Here is a 17,685-nt window from a genome sequence, read left to right on the forward strand (position 1 = left end):
TCAAAGAGTAAAGATAGTGGCTTGATTTTATTATTTTATATTATTTACTATTTCCAAAATGGAACAGATTATGGACATTTACTCCTCCTGCCTCATTATAAGTAAAAGATAATTTTTATTTTTAAAAAAATGGAAATGCTAGATGTTTGACTACTTTCCCCAAAAACTGTAAGTGTAAAAATGACGTTGATTGCCACAAATGTTGATAACAAATAATTTTGATATTTATTCAGTTATCTAGGAAACATTTAATGGGTCGCATGCACATAGTATGCGTGAACAGCTATTGAAAAAATGCATATGAATAGAGTGGTGCCTTGCCTCAGTGGGCCTGGACGGCATTAGAAAAAACTCTGCCAACAATTTGCTTTTTCACATAAGTTGTTTCTCCTGTGAGGTGTGTGGAGAACTCGGGGACGTGCCCTGTGTGGTCTCGTCCTGTGGTGACCCGAGCTGTCGCGGCTCCCTCACCCTCTCGAGGAACGCCCTCCAGAAAGCTCAGGAAGCAGGGTCCGTGATTCATAATTCGAGCAATCAGGTTCAAGGGTTGAAGAATCAGGTAAATAACGTCTTCTCTTGCTGTATTTGTAAAGGCATAGTAATAAAAAAAAGCAAACCGTTTGAAATTTTAAAAACCGCCGTTTAGCTTCTAAGTGAAAGAATAGATTCTAGATATTAGGTGTTCTTATGCCTGGAAACATAGAATAAATACAGATATGGATATAAATGTAGATTTAGAAGTAGATGTGAATATTGACATATTTTCTATTGTATGTATTACATATATGTGTGTACATATATACACATACATATGTACTATGTGTGTGTGTATATATATAGAGAGAGAGAGAATGTGTGTGTGCGTGTATGGAGAGAAAGAGAGACGAGAAAGAACTCAAAGTGTATGGTTGTAGGATATAGACTGTGTGGACATGTTTCTTTTATAGCAAACACTACATAGAAATGTGAAGACTCCTAGCCTTGAAGGTTTGAAAACTATAGATCTCTCAAAGTAAAGAATAATTTTTCATAAATTTAAAGACATATTTGAAATTCTACTAAATATACAAACTTTAATATTAGAAAATATTTTAATAGGAACATACCCTTATGCCTTGAACTCCTTCCTACATTGATAGACATAATACAGTTAAGTACCTGATAATTGAATCTTTAACAATTTTAAATGATTTCATTTACTTTTCTAGTCATATTGATAAATGAGTATAATTTTTAATTACTTAGTTTTCTTTAGGTTTTTTTGTGAATACATTATATTCATCTTGAAAGGGTGAATACAATTTAAGGTATTCTGTGAATACGCTGTATTCATCTTGAAAAGGTGAAGACAATTTTAGATATTCTGTGAATGCACTGTATTCACCTTGAAAACAAGATGATGGTTTGCTCCTTTTTTGACAGTATACATAGAGCCTTTGATGAAGAAAAAGCTCTTAAAGGGCTGAATTTTTAACCAACATAAGTTGAATATTTTATCAGTCAGCATTCTTGTTTGCAAGCAACAGAAACCAACTCCTGAACAAAAAAGAAATGTTATGTGAAGACATCTGGGTCTCAGAATCGAGAAGAGAATAGAGGGCCAAGCTCGGGAATGGAATGAGAACCACAGCTAATATACATGCACGTGCACGCACACACACACAAACGTGCAAACATGCACTTGCACACACACGCACGTGCACACACAAACGTGCAAACGCACGTGCGCACACACGCATGTGCACACACACACAGAGCAACAGTTTGCTCCATGAGCCTCGCCTCTGTGGGCCTGAACCCCAGCTAGTCCTGTGCCCTTGCTCTACATGCTCCAGAATCCAGAATCCAAGTTCTGGGGCAAGCCTCTGATTAGCCAAGCAGGAAAATATCCCTACACGTAGTAAATGTGAAAATTTTTCTTTATATAGTCATAATTCTGTATCGCTACGTGGTTTTTCAGTTCTATGTCATTCTTCATTGCTTTAACAGATATTCATTGAGTCCCTACTCTGTGCCAGGCGTTTATCTAGATGTTGGGAATACGGCAGTGAGCATAACAAATCTCACACCATTTAAGTAAATCCTGTGTGAAGCTATTGCGCATGATGTAATCTATGCAGAAATAGAAGTACAATGATGTACATCTGAAATTTTTACAATGTTATAAACCAATGTTACTGCAATAAACAAAAAATTAAAAAAAAAAAAAAGAAAATATCAGTGCCATATAAAAAAGATAACCCCTGAAATACATATTAGCAGAATCTGGCTTCATCAGCACATAACTGGAGAACTGGAAAAGGACGGGGGCAGGGGTTGGCATGTTGATGAAATGGTGCGCTATTTTCCTCTTGATAGAGGGGGAAGGGCGCCAGAAAAGATTGTGAGAGAATTCTCAAGAGTCAATTGTGACAGCGGATGGATTGCAGAGAGATGTTTTCGGAGTGACATACTTTAGCAATCTCTTTCTTTCTTTCTGAATATGGCATCAACTAGTCTACACTGAGATTTCATCTGTATAATTTGGTGCTTTCCTGTCCAGAGTATTTATTTCTGGAATCCTCGTTTTACTGCCATGCATTCTTACTTACTGCTATCCATTTTATATTTTTTATTGAGATATAATTGACATATAAGTTTTAGGTGTACAACATAATGATTTGATATATGTATCTACTGCAAAATGATTAGCACAATAAGTTTAGTTAACATCCATCACCACATATAGATACATTTTTTTTTCTTGCCATGAGAACTTTTAAGACCGACTCTCTTAGCAACTGCTATCCATTTTAAAATTTAAAAAGTTCCAGAGAATTAAGGAACAACTCAAAAAATTGTTACATATTTTTAATCACATAAATGTTTCTTTTTTGTTTTGTCATTTGCCAATGTGGACACTTAAATCCTTTTTCATGCAATCTGTATGACTCAAATTAAGCAGGCTCCTTTTGTGCAGAAATAAAGGGGATTTTTTTTTTCCTGATTATGTTTGATCCTAATTAGCCCTACTTCTGTCACAATTAATTTATTCAATACAGCTCAACTTGTTGGTGATATTGTCCTATTGCTTTCTGTTTTTTCTCTTTCTCTAATTTGTCAGAAATGCAAGAAAAAGTCCATGACCTTTCTCAAGTCACACAATTAGGAATTTGCACTTCTAGGTTGCAAGCCTTTTAGTCTGATCATTCCCCCACCAAGTGTACAGTGTGTTTGGAATCTATCTTTGTAGGCTGCTCTGAGTTCAAGCTCATTTATTAAAAGGAAGAATGCTTTCTTTTTAGCTTTCAAAGAAAGTACATTATTTGAATTTGAAGAATGTTTAGAAAAGTAACTTTTAACTTACATAAAAGAAAATGCTCTTAACTTATTAAACATAATGACCACAGTAAGTAGTCCTAAGTAATTTGCGTGAAATTTGTTGATATTATAGAATGCTACAGTCTCATTAAAACAAAATTTGTGTTTTAGATTTGTATGGGACAAGTCATTTGTACTAGATCAATATTGTTTTCAAATAATAATTTCGATCCCTAATAATGCTTTAAGAGATAAATTCACATTACTAAGAAAACATAATGAAAACAAATAATATCACCTTTTAAAAGAGTCCTTTAAAATGAATCTAGTGTTTAATTATCTAGACTTCTATTTCATTTTTAGTGACAGTTTTCTTTGGTACGGCTAAGTAATTAAACATCACAGAATGTGCATAATTTTATGTTTTCCTCATTGTCGTTTTTCCTTATTCCAGATCAAAAATATAAGGAAACTGGCAGAAGTCTCCAAAAACAGTGCCTTACAGCTAAGTGAGAAAGTGAGAAATATGAAAAACCAAAGTGAATCTGAAGAAGAAAAAATGAATCTTTTAATCAAAAAACTGAAAAAGTTTTTGTTCGGTAATTTTTAAAAAATATTAGGACTAATTTTTGTTTCTTCTTTTTTTAAAAACAATAGATACTCAAACATCACAACCAATTCCAAATTACGTTAATTGGAAATGACATGCCCAAATCAGAATCAAGATGTTCTCCTTGATTTAAAATTTCTTAATGTAAATAATCCCCAAATATTAACTCTATACCAAAATAATTATGGCTCTCTGTATAAGATTAATTTAGTAATAAATTCTAGAGTTTGGTTGAAATTCCAAACAAGTAAACTTGGTGTTTAAAGTTATTATTATTTTTTTTTTAAAGTTCCAGCATGATGACTCTATCAGATTCTCTAATGTTAGGATTCCACGATTTTCTCTGCTGACAGAATTTATGAGATCAAAGTATGCCAATTTTTGGTTAGTATATCAAAAACTATAGTGAGGTGGCATCTAAAATATTGGCTACTATTATTAGCTATTTTCCGTCTCCTGTCTGCTCTCTGTGACTCACCAAAAGGAACTATAATAATATGAATTATTATTATAATTATGAACTTGTTATCCCTCATTGTGCCTTGTGTTGGGAGAGGTTTGAAACTTCAGAGAATTATTAAAGATAAAAATCCAATAGTACCGCTAGAAATTGACCTGAAACCTCACTTTCTGCTCATACTGCAGTTTGGATACAACACTATATGGAATTAATCTTAAGAGGCTTTCTTTTCTGTAGCCATCTTCCAAATTCAGTAATTTAACACTCTCCACATGAATTAATTGACAATTGGGGTATCTATTGCAATCTTCCCAATTACTTCATTAATCTGTTTAATGTTTATGAGAGACCCCTGTGGTCAAGTATTTTTTCCATCTTAATGTTTTCAGAAACTGTATTAGCAGCTTCTAGTCCTGATTTTTGAGATAAGAAAAAAATTAAGCAGTAAAAATAATCAGTAAAAATGACCAAAATAGTCAGTAAAAATGAGTGGGGGTGGAATCAGTCTACTGGACATTGTTTGTTCAAAAGCAAATTTTCACTGAGTTAGCTACATGGATTGGTACTCACTAGACAGGGATCCGGGACCTGCTGGATTAGGAACATGTTAGCTATTTCTGCAGATACAAGGCAATTTAGGCACCAAAACAAAAACAAAATCAAAGCTGCCGGACCCGTTGTGTGAAAATGGTTGAGTACCGTCCTTGAGCTCTAGCCATGGTTCCGAAAGCTGGTTCTACCAGCTTTCCACCTAGTTCACTGGGTCATAGAGTCTGCTCCTTATTAGTCCTACTTTTCATTGCTATTGAATACATCTCTAATAGAAATTTCACTTTAACCTAAGGGAAAAAAAAAAAAAAAACTATGTCCAGATTATTACAACAAAAATTAGACCAGGCATAGAGAACAATTCTATTCCATAAAAGAAACTTCTCTGGTCGGAGTCCCAAGACCCTTGGTCAGCAGGAGTCAGTGCCCTTCACCCAGCCATTGCTTCTCCTCTTTTCTTTGTTATAAAGTCCAAATAAAATTATGATCACCTTGTATGGTGGCCACACTATTCAGGTCTTCTTTAACCATCTTGATATTTTCCTTGTGGTCTGAATTCCTTATTAAGAAAGTCATGTGCCACTTCCTCTGAAATTCCCATATAAGAAAAGTTGCATTTGTAATCTCATAATACATGGCAATGAATGTTTGATGACTGAATATGTGGTTAAATTAAATTCACTTTTTATTAGAAGTTTTTTTTAATAAAAAGAGTTACTATTTCTTTAAAGAGCCGACTCCTTGATTCTGTTTAAAATATGGTTTTAATTTATTCACAAAAAAAATTCTTGTCACTTTTTTTCAAAAACATTACAGGAAGTAAAATATTCCTTTTATATTAAACAAAATAGCTAAAGTAAAGATGATTGCAAAAAGGATATATATTCATGTCATGTCACTCAAATGCTAAAAACCATCCATGGCTCCTACTGCCTCCTAGACAAAGTCCAGTTTCCTCGGCCTCACATCTAGGGGCTTGTGTGATCTGCTCCCAGCCTTTCCAAACTTCCGCTCTTCCCCTTTAGACACCCCACTCTCCCGCCTAGAGTGAGCCGGGCACTGTTGCTTCTTCCACCTTGAGCTTTTGCTTTGGGCTGTTCCCTCAGCTTCGAATACCTTTACCCCTCCCTTCACCCCACATCTCCACAGTTTCATCTCTGCTGTCTTCCAAAGCCCAGTTTAAATATCTTTTCAAATTTCTTCCCGAACTATGTTCTCCTCCCTCCGGACCACACATCATTTTGTCTTATATTTATCACTTCTGTTTTCATGCGATCAGCATTCATATGGAATGACTTTTATCTCCCCACTTGAGGATCAGATCTGTGTCTAATTCTTCTCTAACTTCCCCCATGGGACTTAGCATTTGTGCCTCAATAAGGAGCCAGAGAGTGACAAAGAGTTATCACCCCAAATCTAACAGTCCATCTTCCACTTTAGTTCTCAAAGGGAGCCAACTTTATTTTTCTGAAAAGCAGAGCATAGATGTATTTAAAAGTTTCCTTAGGATATGTTAGTCATATGGCCCTTTACTCTGTATTGTCACATTTCCTTCTCAGAACAGGCCTCCAAGAAGTAGCATTGGGTATAGTTACCCGATTACACAGATGAGCGAATATTGTAAGCCTTTTTAATGTCATGGAGGATTAGAATGGAGTTTGTAGAGTCCAAACTCAGTGCTGCCCCATTGTCTCCTTCATTGTGTTTAAATCTTAATGACAGGCATCTAAACATTTTAATTGCTTTTGAATCTGCACTTAAATAAATGATTCTTGCAAAGACATTTTGTAGAACATACACAATATCCCAAGACCGTAGTTTTTATTTTTCTAACAAGCATTCATTCCGCACATACTCAGCACTACATCAGCAGTGTTTCTTTCAGAAAGAAGGGAAAATGGAGGACGAAGAAGACTCTATGGGACATATACAATCTAATCCCTGTATTCTAGAGACACATAATCCAATGCAGGTGCATTTGGTTTAGAACTCAGTGTGGTTATATTTACAAGATACAGTGTTTGATAAGGAGACACAATTACCTAAGACCCACCTTCTTTTTTTAAGAGGAAAATGTGCCTCCAGAGGACATAGAGAAGGTTGCAAACCGTGTACTTGACATCCACCTACCAATAACATCACAAAATCTAACCCATGTACTCAACAAAATACGTAAACTTATGCAACTCTGTGAGGACTATAGGACAGAAGAGAACAGGCTAAATAAAGCAGCAGATAGAGCCCAAAGGGTTTTGGTGAAGGCAAAAGTAGCTGAGTAAGTACAGTTTTAATGTTCTCATCTTGCTTTAACAGGCCATTTGCTAAAAGGCCGTCTGAAAAATATTTGCCTGAGGAGCTCGGTCAAATGAAATTACTCTCCAATACTTCATTGCCCAAATTGAGGGCTAAGCTGTGTGTGGAGGTGCCCCAGGAAGCTGGGAAATTGGAAGGCAGCGTGCTAGGATGCTTGTTTCCTGTTTTCCTTAGACTCTGAATGCCTTCCCAGTGATCTGTTCCCTCTTGATATCAACATATACCAATAAATGCCACGTACTAATTAGATGCCAATATCTTAACAGGTGGTGGGAATATCTGCATATCCTTCCCTTCTTGTTTACCTATTTTGGGTACTTTCTAAATTTACTATAGTGAGCAGTATTTTGGAAATCTAAATTAAAAAAGAAAAAGATTACACTAAAAACATATGGTGGTGAGAAATAGAGGAAATGAACACTAGTGCCGCAGGAATAATACAGGAGTAAATGATACACATGGTACACAAAGTTAACTAATTCTTGCTTCCTTTTGCTCTTGTTGACTTAGCCAAGCAAAAAGGAAAGCCATTTTGATGTTTTTATGAACATGGGGTGCTGTGGGGCAGGGTCGTAGGGTAGGTTGGATGATGGTAGCGTCGTCAACATCCACCCCCATTTTTGGATGCCCCGCAGAGTTGAGACCTGAATTGCCTTCACTGTCTCATCATCCACTTATATAAATGAATTGTACCAGACTCAACTGAATGTCCAACTCCTTCCAGTTTTAATATTTAAAGCTAGGAAGGTTAAGTAAGTGCATTACAATCACACAGCTATTAGAAATGATGTTGATGAAGGATGTTTAATAACATGCAGAGATTCTTACAGTGTAATGTTAATGCTTTTAAAAAGAAGGTAACAGATTGTACATGGAAAGGATCTCAATCATGAAAAGAAAAAACTTCGTGGGACAAAAATGTTACAATATGCCAATATTTCAAAGGGTAGTAGGATTACTGATAAATTTTTCCATTCCTTATATTTTTTCTTTCGATACTTTCTAAATTTATATTATGTACATTGAAAATCTAAAGGAAAAACAAAAAGTACAGATATTGGGGGAGCGTGTTATGAGGAGGGAAGGCTCCTGAACCCCCACTGTAACCGGAGGGAAAGAAGTATAGAAAGAGAAGATTACATACTATATGATTCCAACTAAAGGACATTCTGGAAAAGGCAAAATTATGGAGACAGTAAAAAGATCAGTGGTTGCCAGGGGTTATGAGGACAGATGAATAGGCGAAACACAGAGAAATTTTACGACAGTGAAAATACTGTATATGATACTATAATGATGGATACATGTCATTATACATTTGTCTGAACCCATAGAATGGATGATACCAAGAGTGAACCCTAATGTAAACTGTGGACTTTGGGTGATTATGATGTGTCAATGTAGGTTCATCAACTGTAACAAATGTACCCTCTGGCGAGGTGTGTAGATAATGGAGTAGGATATGCATGTATGGGGGCAGGAGGTATATGGGAAATCTCTGTACCTTCCTCTCAATTTTGCTGTGAACCTAAAACTGCTCTAAAAAATAGTCTTTTGAAAAAAGAAAGAGAGATTATCACTGGGAGGAGAGGATGGGTTGGATGGGGAGAGGATGTTTTGCAGTATCTCTATTTTTGCTCTGGGCACAGGCATTTGCAGTTACGCCTCTGCAAAGGTCTGTCTGACATTTCACTCACTTAGTACCTTCTTCCAAAGGTGGCTTTGAGCCCATAGATCTAAGTATCTGGTGAATGTTGACTTGAGGTGAGCTTGTTTCTGTAAAATAGACTATCACTTGGAATGCTTGTGATTTTAACCTCTGACTGGGCCCCTGGGCGGCTGGAATGTCAGTGAAGCTTAAATAAACCTGAATAAACACAGCCTGAACACGCAGGGCCTTTTAGTTCTCTTTGCCCTCTGTGGAGCCTCTTGACTCGCCCACCCCCACTCTGATAAGGATTTAGAGAGTGTTGCTTAAGTTTGAGAAATTAGGGCACTGGAATTGGCTGAGGATAGTTTTTTTGTTCAAAGCTTGGTAGTTATATCCCCCAAACCTCTCTGCTTATGACAAATTAAGAAGAAACAAGACTGTATCCTCCATTTCCATATCTGGCAAAATCTGTATCTATTGGGTATGCATTTATCTGTGTTTTTCTTGGCATTTAAGTATACCTATTTCTCAAAATGAAGACCTCAGCACTTTGCCTTGCTTAAGAGTAATTTAAATTTACTTTATAAATAATTCAATAAAGTTTTTGGTTGAGTCGAATGAACTCTCAAGGTGAAATAAATGAATAATTGTATATTTGTCTAATCTGATATGTTAATATCTTACTGTAGGAAAGCAGCAAATGTTCTATTAAATCTTGACAAAATGTTGAATAAGTTGCAACAAGTTCAAATTGCTCAAGGATGGGCAAATTCTACCATCACACAGCTGACTGCCAAGATAACAAAAATAAAAAAGAATGTACTGCAGGTATTTGTCTATCTTCTTTGAAACTAACCTGAAATAGATTTTGAGTGTGAAAGCAGCACAGTTTTTATGTATGCCAATGTCACGCTTGCCTTACCTGTCTGATGAGATTACTAGGAGGATAAAATAAGATTGTGGTAATATTGTGCATTTAATTAATGTTCTACAGAGGTCTCCCAGCATCATTTCATTTCATTGTTGATCAATCCTGGGGGAAGAAGCAGGCACTGCCACCAGCTTGTAAATGAGGAAACTAAGACTCAAGGAGGTAAAGTGACTTGCCTAAGGTCACACAGCTAGTTAATGGTAGATTTGAGGCCAGAGTTTATCCTTTCTGATACCAAGGAAAGTAATAGACTTTTTAAAGCTCACAAACCAAAGAAATAAAGTTAATTGTTGCCAGGTTATTGTAACTAAATTTGCATAAAATCTCATCAGAGTATCCTAAGACTGAAAGAATATCTTACTCAAAAGAAAGGGTTCCATCCAGAGTGGGGCAGAAGCAAGGCCATGATTTAACCCACGTGATGGATCCGGGAGAGGAAGCCTGGCAGTTGGAGGACAGGACAGGACCTAGTCCCAGGGTGTGTGAGTCTCTTCCTCCAAGGCTCCATCCTCCAGCACATCCTCTTCCCAGAAGATTGTGAGTTACTCAGTCTCTCTTCTTCAGCTGTGTTGTGTATATCTAAATACATGCATCTTGAGAAGAGAAGCAGAAAGCAACAGAACAGGAAGTAGCTCACTAAGAAATAAAAAGATTAGATACAAAGAGGATGCATATATAGGGTAGCAGAAGAATAAAGAAGGCCTCCAGGTATTCCCTTTCTAGGCATGTACTCTAGAACAGGGCTTGGCAAAATACAGCCCATGGGCTAAATGGGCCCACTAACTCTTTTTGTATCCAAAGTCACAAAGTTTAATTGAATATAGCCACATATTGTCTATGGCTGCTTTTGTGCTACAATGGCATAGATTTGAATAGTTGCAATAGAGACTGTATGGGCCATAAGTGTAAAATATTTACTATCTGACCCTTTACAGAAAAAGTTTGCAGATTACTGCTCTAGGAAAACTCCTGTGCCTGAGAGCACTAGAAGGGACTTCCATTTCTCAAAATATGGTGGACCCAGTACCCTAAGAAACCCTCCTAGTAGAAAAAAAGCTGAAAATGTTAGATAAGATATTTAAAATTTTTTAAATGCATAGGTGAATTAGTAAGAAATTTAGGAAATCCTCAGAGGCCAAAAATGACAGGAAAGCATAAACTAGAAAGGTACTCAAGCATGAGCCTGACAGCAGGCAGTGGGCATCTGCCAATCCCTGATGTGGTCGAGCTGTTGGTTTAAGTGGCCACCATGCATTACAGACAGAATACAAAGCCCACGCAAGGAGGGAATAAGATCCCTGCATAGAGCTGGGACCTCAAAAGGCAAAAACCCCAGTGAAATGTTATACTATTATACATACACATACAGAGAGTGACAGAGAGGGAGAGAGAGAGAGCCAGAGCCAGTAAAGACACTTGCCTCTGGGTGGAGGAGGAAAGTCTTCACTAATTGCTAACCCCACAAGCTGGCTCTCACATGAGTTTGGGGCTAGAGTTCACACTACCTGGGTAGCACCAACAATCCAAGCTAAAAATGTCATTTAAAGTGGTCCTGGGTTGGCAATGCCTTCAGATGCCAACAGAGGCAAACAGAAATCCCCTCCGGAGGAATGTACCTTAAAACTAAGCCTCAAAGTATTCCCCCAAAACACATGAAGAAACAAATTGCCTTAAGCAAGAATCATAGGAAAGAATAAACAACAGAATCAGAATGCAAGACAGCAGATATTACCGTTACTGGATGTAGAATACAAAATAGGAATATTTATTGTGTTTAAGGAAATAAAAGAAGGTGTGAAAGCTTGACCAAAGAACAAGAGACAAGAGGTAACAAACGGCCAGTCAGATGTAGAAAGTATTTGAATAGGACTCCTAGATATGACAAGTATAGTCATTGAAGTAAGAAAAAGGTATGAGACGTTCATTATTGTTTGTAAAGGAAAAAAAATTAGAAGCCACTTGCATGAGCCAGAGAATAGAAAAATAAACTGTTGTATATTCCAACAATGGAATGCTTTAAATTGGTAAAAATGAATAAACAAGAGCTGTGCAAATTAAGTTAGATGACCTGTACAAGCATATTTTGAATTAAAAAATTCAAGTTGCAGAAATATACAGTATGATATATTTCTATAAAGTTAAAAAATAGAAAACACAGTATATTGTTAGAAATACTGCATAGGATATCATAAACAGCATGTCAAAGTACATGGAATGACAAATATTAGATTTAGAATAGTGGTGACCTTTAGGGGGAGAGAGAGAAGATATGATGGGGAGTGGAACCCTGAGGGCCTTGGGTCACTGGCAATGCTTTCTTCTTACACTGGCTGGTGGGCACATGGATATGTGTCTGTTTTCTTCTAGACCCTTTTGTATGTCTGAAATAGTTTATTATAACTTCTTATGAATGGAACAGAAAAAGCGATGGAATCATTTTCTTTCCCTTTATACCTAGCTTATTTTCTGAGGGGCAATTATATTATTTATTTTCTTGTTTGTTTCTTGTTACATAAAGAGATTTTCTGTTTTCTGGTCTTTAAATCAACAACAGGCTGAAAATCAAGCCAAGGAGACTAAGAATGAGCTGGACTTAGCAAAGCAACAGTCAGCCCTGAAGGATGGACTTTCCCGGCTGTGGACCAAGTTACAAAGCAATCGAGACCAAGCCACCCGTGTGAAAGCTCAGGCTGAATCGGGCCAACGCCAGGCTGGTGGCCTTGAGGAGGTCATTAGTCCTACCACTGCCACCAAGAGTAGACGAACAGTGCTCCTTTGAAGGATAATCCTCAAATCCACAAAAATCTGGATAATCCCCAGATTTTTGTACCATTTATCAATGTTTCCTTTAGTGCTGGCCCATGCTCAGTGGTGTATGTAGGGATCCCTATGGGCACGAAGGTTCTCTGGAGTGGAGAGCTGTCTCCAGAGAAGATAGAAGCCCTTTGGCCAAATCATATTGGAGAGTCTACTCCCCTATCTCCTCACCCTAGGATTCTTAGCGGTGTCCTGGTTAAATTTTTCCTGAACTTCCAAACTTTCACAATTTATGTCGTTAGTCTATATTGTAGGTATTTGCCCTTTACTCTAATTAAGTCACATAACATGTAAAGAAAACAAGAAGTGAAAGTCACCTGCCAAAGAGAATAGATCAAGTTACAAAAATCAGAGAGAGTTAATTAAACAGTTGTGGAAAATGGCCCATTAATTTAGGTTGCTGAAAGAACCTATCAACCCATTTTCTTAGCAGGATATCTTTGGTTGGTCACATTAATATAGTAGCTTAAACAAAAGAAAAGTGTTCAAGTGTTTTTTACAATTGGTCTATTCTCTTGCTTTTTATTCCTAATGTGGGTGAATTTCCCACTGACTTGGGAGTTGAGAACATTTTCTACGGAACAGAGGTTGAGAAAGGTGATTTCTGCCCACCCTCTGCCTACTTCCATATTCCATTCCTGGGTCTGCCTTTATTCATCTGTTTAACATTCTAGGTTGTCAACCACACAGGCTCACCCCAAAGATTTCCATTCTAATTCTAAGGGAGATCTTCATACTAACACTTCTACTTCCCTTCCTACCTCGTTTCTCTCTTACCTTTGTGCCAACCAAATAATGTATCCTTGCTGCCTCTAAATCTTCACCACTCACTTCGTCCCTCATCTTGCACGTGCAACTGTTTGACCCAACTGAACCAAAGATTTGTCAAGGACAGGATTGGATCAGCTCTGTCCTCTGTACCTCTCACCTCAACATAGTTCAGGACAATTAGTGCCTCAGAAAGAGTCGCCTTAACATGGAAAAATGACTGATATTTTATAACAAAGTTTTAATTAACTAAAGCTGAGATTTTTTCAACCTGAAAAAAAACAAACCGTGCAAACAAAAGCCCTGTTAGAAATATCAGAGTGACTCAAGCATATTGACTGGATTATGGTTTCCTCTTATACCTTTTATGAACAGTATTAGGCAAACATCATGCATGTGTATTTGCTTTATAAATACTTTTGATGATGGGAGTGTTACTCTGTTACAAGAGTTTGTTGAGCTAAAAAATCAATATGCTATTCTTCAGCATAAGACAAGCACTACAGGACTGACAAAGGAAACATTGGGAAAAGTGAAACAGCTAAAAGATGCAGCAGAAAAATTGGCTGGAGATACAGAGGACAAGATAAGAAGAATAACAGGTATCTGTTCTTTTTTTCCAGCTTCATTGAGTTATAATTGACAAATAGAAGTAGATATTTAAAGTGTACAAAGTAATGATTTGATAGACGTATACATTGTGAAATGATTACCACAATTCGGTTAATTAACACATCCATCACTTCACATAGTTACCTTTTTTCTTTTTGTGGTGAATATACTTAAGATCTACTCATATACATAACACAATATTTTTAACTATAGTCAGCACCATGCTGTACATTAGATCCCCAAAACTCATTCATCTTACAACTGAAAGTGTGTACCCTTTGACCCAGATCTCTCCATTTCCCCCACCTCCAGCCCCTGGGGATAGGTAGGTAGGTAGGCAGGTAGGTAGGTAGATAGATAGATAGATAGATAGATAGATAGGATGATAGATAGATGAACAGGATCAGACAAACATCACGCATGTGTACATGCTTTACAAATATTTTCTGATGATGGGGGATAGATAGATAGATTGATCACATTTTTTTTATCCATTCATCTGTTGACAGACACTCAGTTTGTTTTCATGTCTTGTCTATTGTGAATAATGCTGCAATGAACATGGGAGTCCAGATAACTCTTTGAGATACGGATTTCATTTCCTTTGGATATATACCCAGAAGAGAGATTGCTCGATCATATGGTAGTTCTAACTACTCTTTTATCCACTCCACCAATCTGACAATAACAACGTCATTCTCCACCCTCCTGGTAGAATTGATACCAATTTCAATTTATCGTTGACACAATTTAACCACATATGAGATCACTGAGGAGAGAAGTAGGAATTGGGTTTGTGCTTTGGGGACTGCCATGTAACAAGCCTCTTGTGTGGTTTCACTTCCAAGGGCGTTAATGAGCATCCATTCTTCATTAACCAGAACAAACTAAGATTGCCTTTGGTCACCTTGAAATCCCCTTTTCCTAACCCAGTGGTTCTCAACCAGGGGTGATTATATCCACTCCCCTGGGGACAAAAATATCTGAAGACATTTCTGCTTGTCAAAACTAGAGGGTACAACTGGCATCTAGTGCATGGAGGCCAGGGATGTTGCTAAACATCCTGTAATGCACAAGACATCCCCCCACGACACACAGTTATTCTGGCCAAAGTATCAATAGTGATGCGGTTGCAAAACCCTGTCCTAATCCATGGTTCTTCCTCTGTCCTCTCATGCAAATAACTCTTCTGGAGTCAGGATGATCTAGACTCTAGGGCACTGGGTCATCTAGCATAGATCTGTAGGTAGTAATCTGGAAGGAATCATATTCTGGACAAGGATTTTGATCAAAACGGAAATTTTGATGTACACAAAGTGTAGTGAACGTAGAATATGTACAATCAGAAAGTTACTCAGAATCTTTTTTTCACAATGGATACACATGATTTTTCTGGACAATCCTCGTATCCTTAACTACCTCCAAATCATCAAGAAATATTAAATGATGAGTGGTCTAGTTTTACTTTTGGTTGTATTTATAGTCTCCCAAAACTGTAAAATTAATCATATTAGTTTGGAATATCAATAACTCTCAAAATATTAAAATAACCAAAACTCCTCACTTATAAATGCTTCTTTGTTATAAAATGAGTCTTTGGCCTTACAATCATCACTGTGACATGAAAAAAATGAAAATGCAACATTAGTGTGGGCCAAAATCGGGAAAAATACATACCAAACTGTTAACATTAGTTATCTCCAGGGAGAGGGAGAGTGAAGAGGGAAACACTTTTTACATTTATAAATTGTTCTAAAAGTAGTGAGCTTGTGGGTAATATTTCTTTCATTTTCAGTATTTACCTAATAATTTTAAAAGAGAAATACTAGGAAAGCATAAAAAAGACAGACAGAATTTTTTTTACCTTACACTCCATGGGCAATATCATGAAAATCGGTTTCTGTTATTCCCAGACCTCAGTCCTTACTATAGGAGCAAAAACATGGGGAGAACATTTTCTGTCTTATATTGTATGTCAGGGTCCAAAGTCTTTCCACTTATCCCCATAGACTAAAACTTTCACAGTTCTTGAAATTAGTTTGGAAGAGAAGTTGCAGTTAGGGGACGTCTCTTCAAAGAAGTCTATAATAATGTGTTCCACTTTTTCTCTTTTCATGTTAAAGCTGTTTTCACAACTCAACGAGATAGGAAAATAAGACATTGGTTTGGCCATCTTCCCCACTCTGCCACTCGAGAAGGGGCTGAACCACAGGGGCTGTGCTCTATTCCATCTGTTAGGAAGAGAAGCCCATGGGATCTCAGAAAGGAGCCCTTACTTACCTTAGCAGGGGCAAAACGCAGAGAGTAGAGATTGGGTCCCAGTCCGCAGCCAGGGTCCCTCCACAGAACTTTGTGTCCGTCACCTTCCCAGCAGGAAACAGAAAGCACACTTGGATGTAATTCTGGATCCTGTATTTATAAGCAGAGTTGTCTCCATTGTCTATTCAAGCAGCTGCATTTGGCTGATGAATCAGCTGGCAGGTCTGCCAGGGGCCAGGCTTGGCCAAGATGCTGGACCTCTCTCTACAGGGTCTTTCATCCCAGGCTACTTCACAGCACGGTTGTTTCAGGGTTCCATGAGAATGAGCAGAGAAGCTGCGAGGCTCTTGAGGTCCTGCAACATCATTTCTTCTACTTCCTGTTGGTTAAAACAACTTGCAAAGCCAGACCTGGTTGCAAATAGACTCGACTTCTTGATGGGAGGAACTACAAAAAATGCACAGGAATTAAGAGAATCAGCTAAGGGTGTGGAGGTACTGGGTAGATGACTAGCAGCAGTGAGAAGCCATTAGCATCCTGGGCCTAAAGGAGCAGGGGGAAGCAGGAGTGTGAATGCTGTGAAGTAGCTCTGTGAATGCTGGAGCGGAAGGGAAGAGGTCACCTTGCAGGAGCTGGAGTTGAGAGATGTAAGAACTGCCAGAACCCTGCTGCTCAACAGAGTCTGCTCGCTCTTCCCACCCTCTGATCACTTCTCAGAACTGTCCAGTGGCCAAGCGTGAATGAAAGCCAGAGGTCAAGGGAGCCAGGTGATGTCATCCACAAAGGCTAGCTTTCCAGGACACAGAGCAGGATGGAGAATGGGTCTGGTGGAGCAAACGAAAAGTAACCAGCACAATCCTGTTAACTTACCTAGTAGAAACATGGATCTTTTTTTTCTTTTAGTACAAATACACTTCCAATACTGAATTCCCTTTTCAATCCCAAATAAGCTAAAATTGAAAGTGTCTAGTGATAGAATGCTCACCACCTTCCATAGAAGCTCTTTAGTCTTTGAACAGCTGTGACTTCTAGAAAGTTCTTTACATTCAGACAAAATCTTCCTTTGTGGAGCTTTCACCTGCTGGTTTCATTCTATTTCCTCAGGATAACAAAAAACACATTTACTCTGCTTTTCTGGCCCTCAAATACTTGAAAATAGCTATAGCACATGCCCTGAATCTTCTTTCTCTATATGAAACATCACCAGTTAATTCAACTTTTGTTCACAGGACAATTTCAGATTTCCTCAGCAATCTGGTTCCTTCCTCTAAACACGTGCTACATGCTAGTTTGACGATTACCCCAAGCCAACTGAGTATCCGGGTGTGATATGACCAAGTGAAGTGGAATATTTACCTTCCTTTTAGAAGTTCCACTCCTACCTAAGGTCAATTTTTTTTCTAAAGGCCACCTCA

The 17,685-nt window shown here is 37.7% G+C and overlaps 1 protein-coding gene and 1 long non-coding RNA gene across 2 annotated transcripts in view; one reads left to right on the top strand and one right to left on the bottom strand.

Annotated features, from left to right (window-relative positions):
• Positions 1-17,685, top strand: part of LAMB4 (laminin subunit beta 4) — a 107,440-nt gene that overhangs the window by 88,928 nt on the left and 827 nt on the right. The window contains 6 exon segments of the mRNA XM_058523144.1: positions 398-559; positions 3,755-3,899; positions 6,987-7,194; positions 9,573-9,711; positions 12,369-12,542; positions 13,851-14,001. Coding sequence (XP_058379127.1) covers positions 398-559; positions 3,755-3,899; positions 6,987-7,194; positions 9,573-9,711; positions 12,369-12,542; positions 13,851-14,001 — 979 coding nt within the window.
• On the bottom strand, positions 209-17,185 carry LOC131392899 (uncharacterized). The gene is made up of 3 exons (XR_009215806.1): positions 16,292-17,185; positions 1,385-1,536; positions 209-579 (listed from the first exon to the last, which is right to left on the bottom strand). It is a non-coding gene; the product is annotated as an uncharacterized LOC131392899 (long non-coding RNA).

Source organism: Diceros bicornis, chromosome 3 (genome assembly GCF_020826845.1).
Source record: "Diceros bicornis minor isolate mBicDic1 chromosome 3, mDicBic1.mat.cur, whole genome shotgun sequence".
Classification (NCBI taxonomy): domain Eukaryota; kingdom Metazoa; phylum Chordata; class Mammalia; order Perissodactyla; family Rhinocerotidae; genus Diceros; species Diceros bicornis.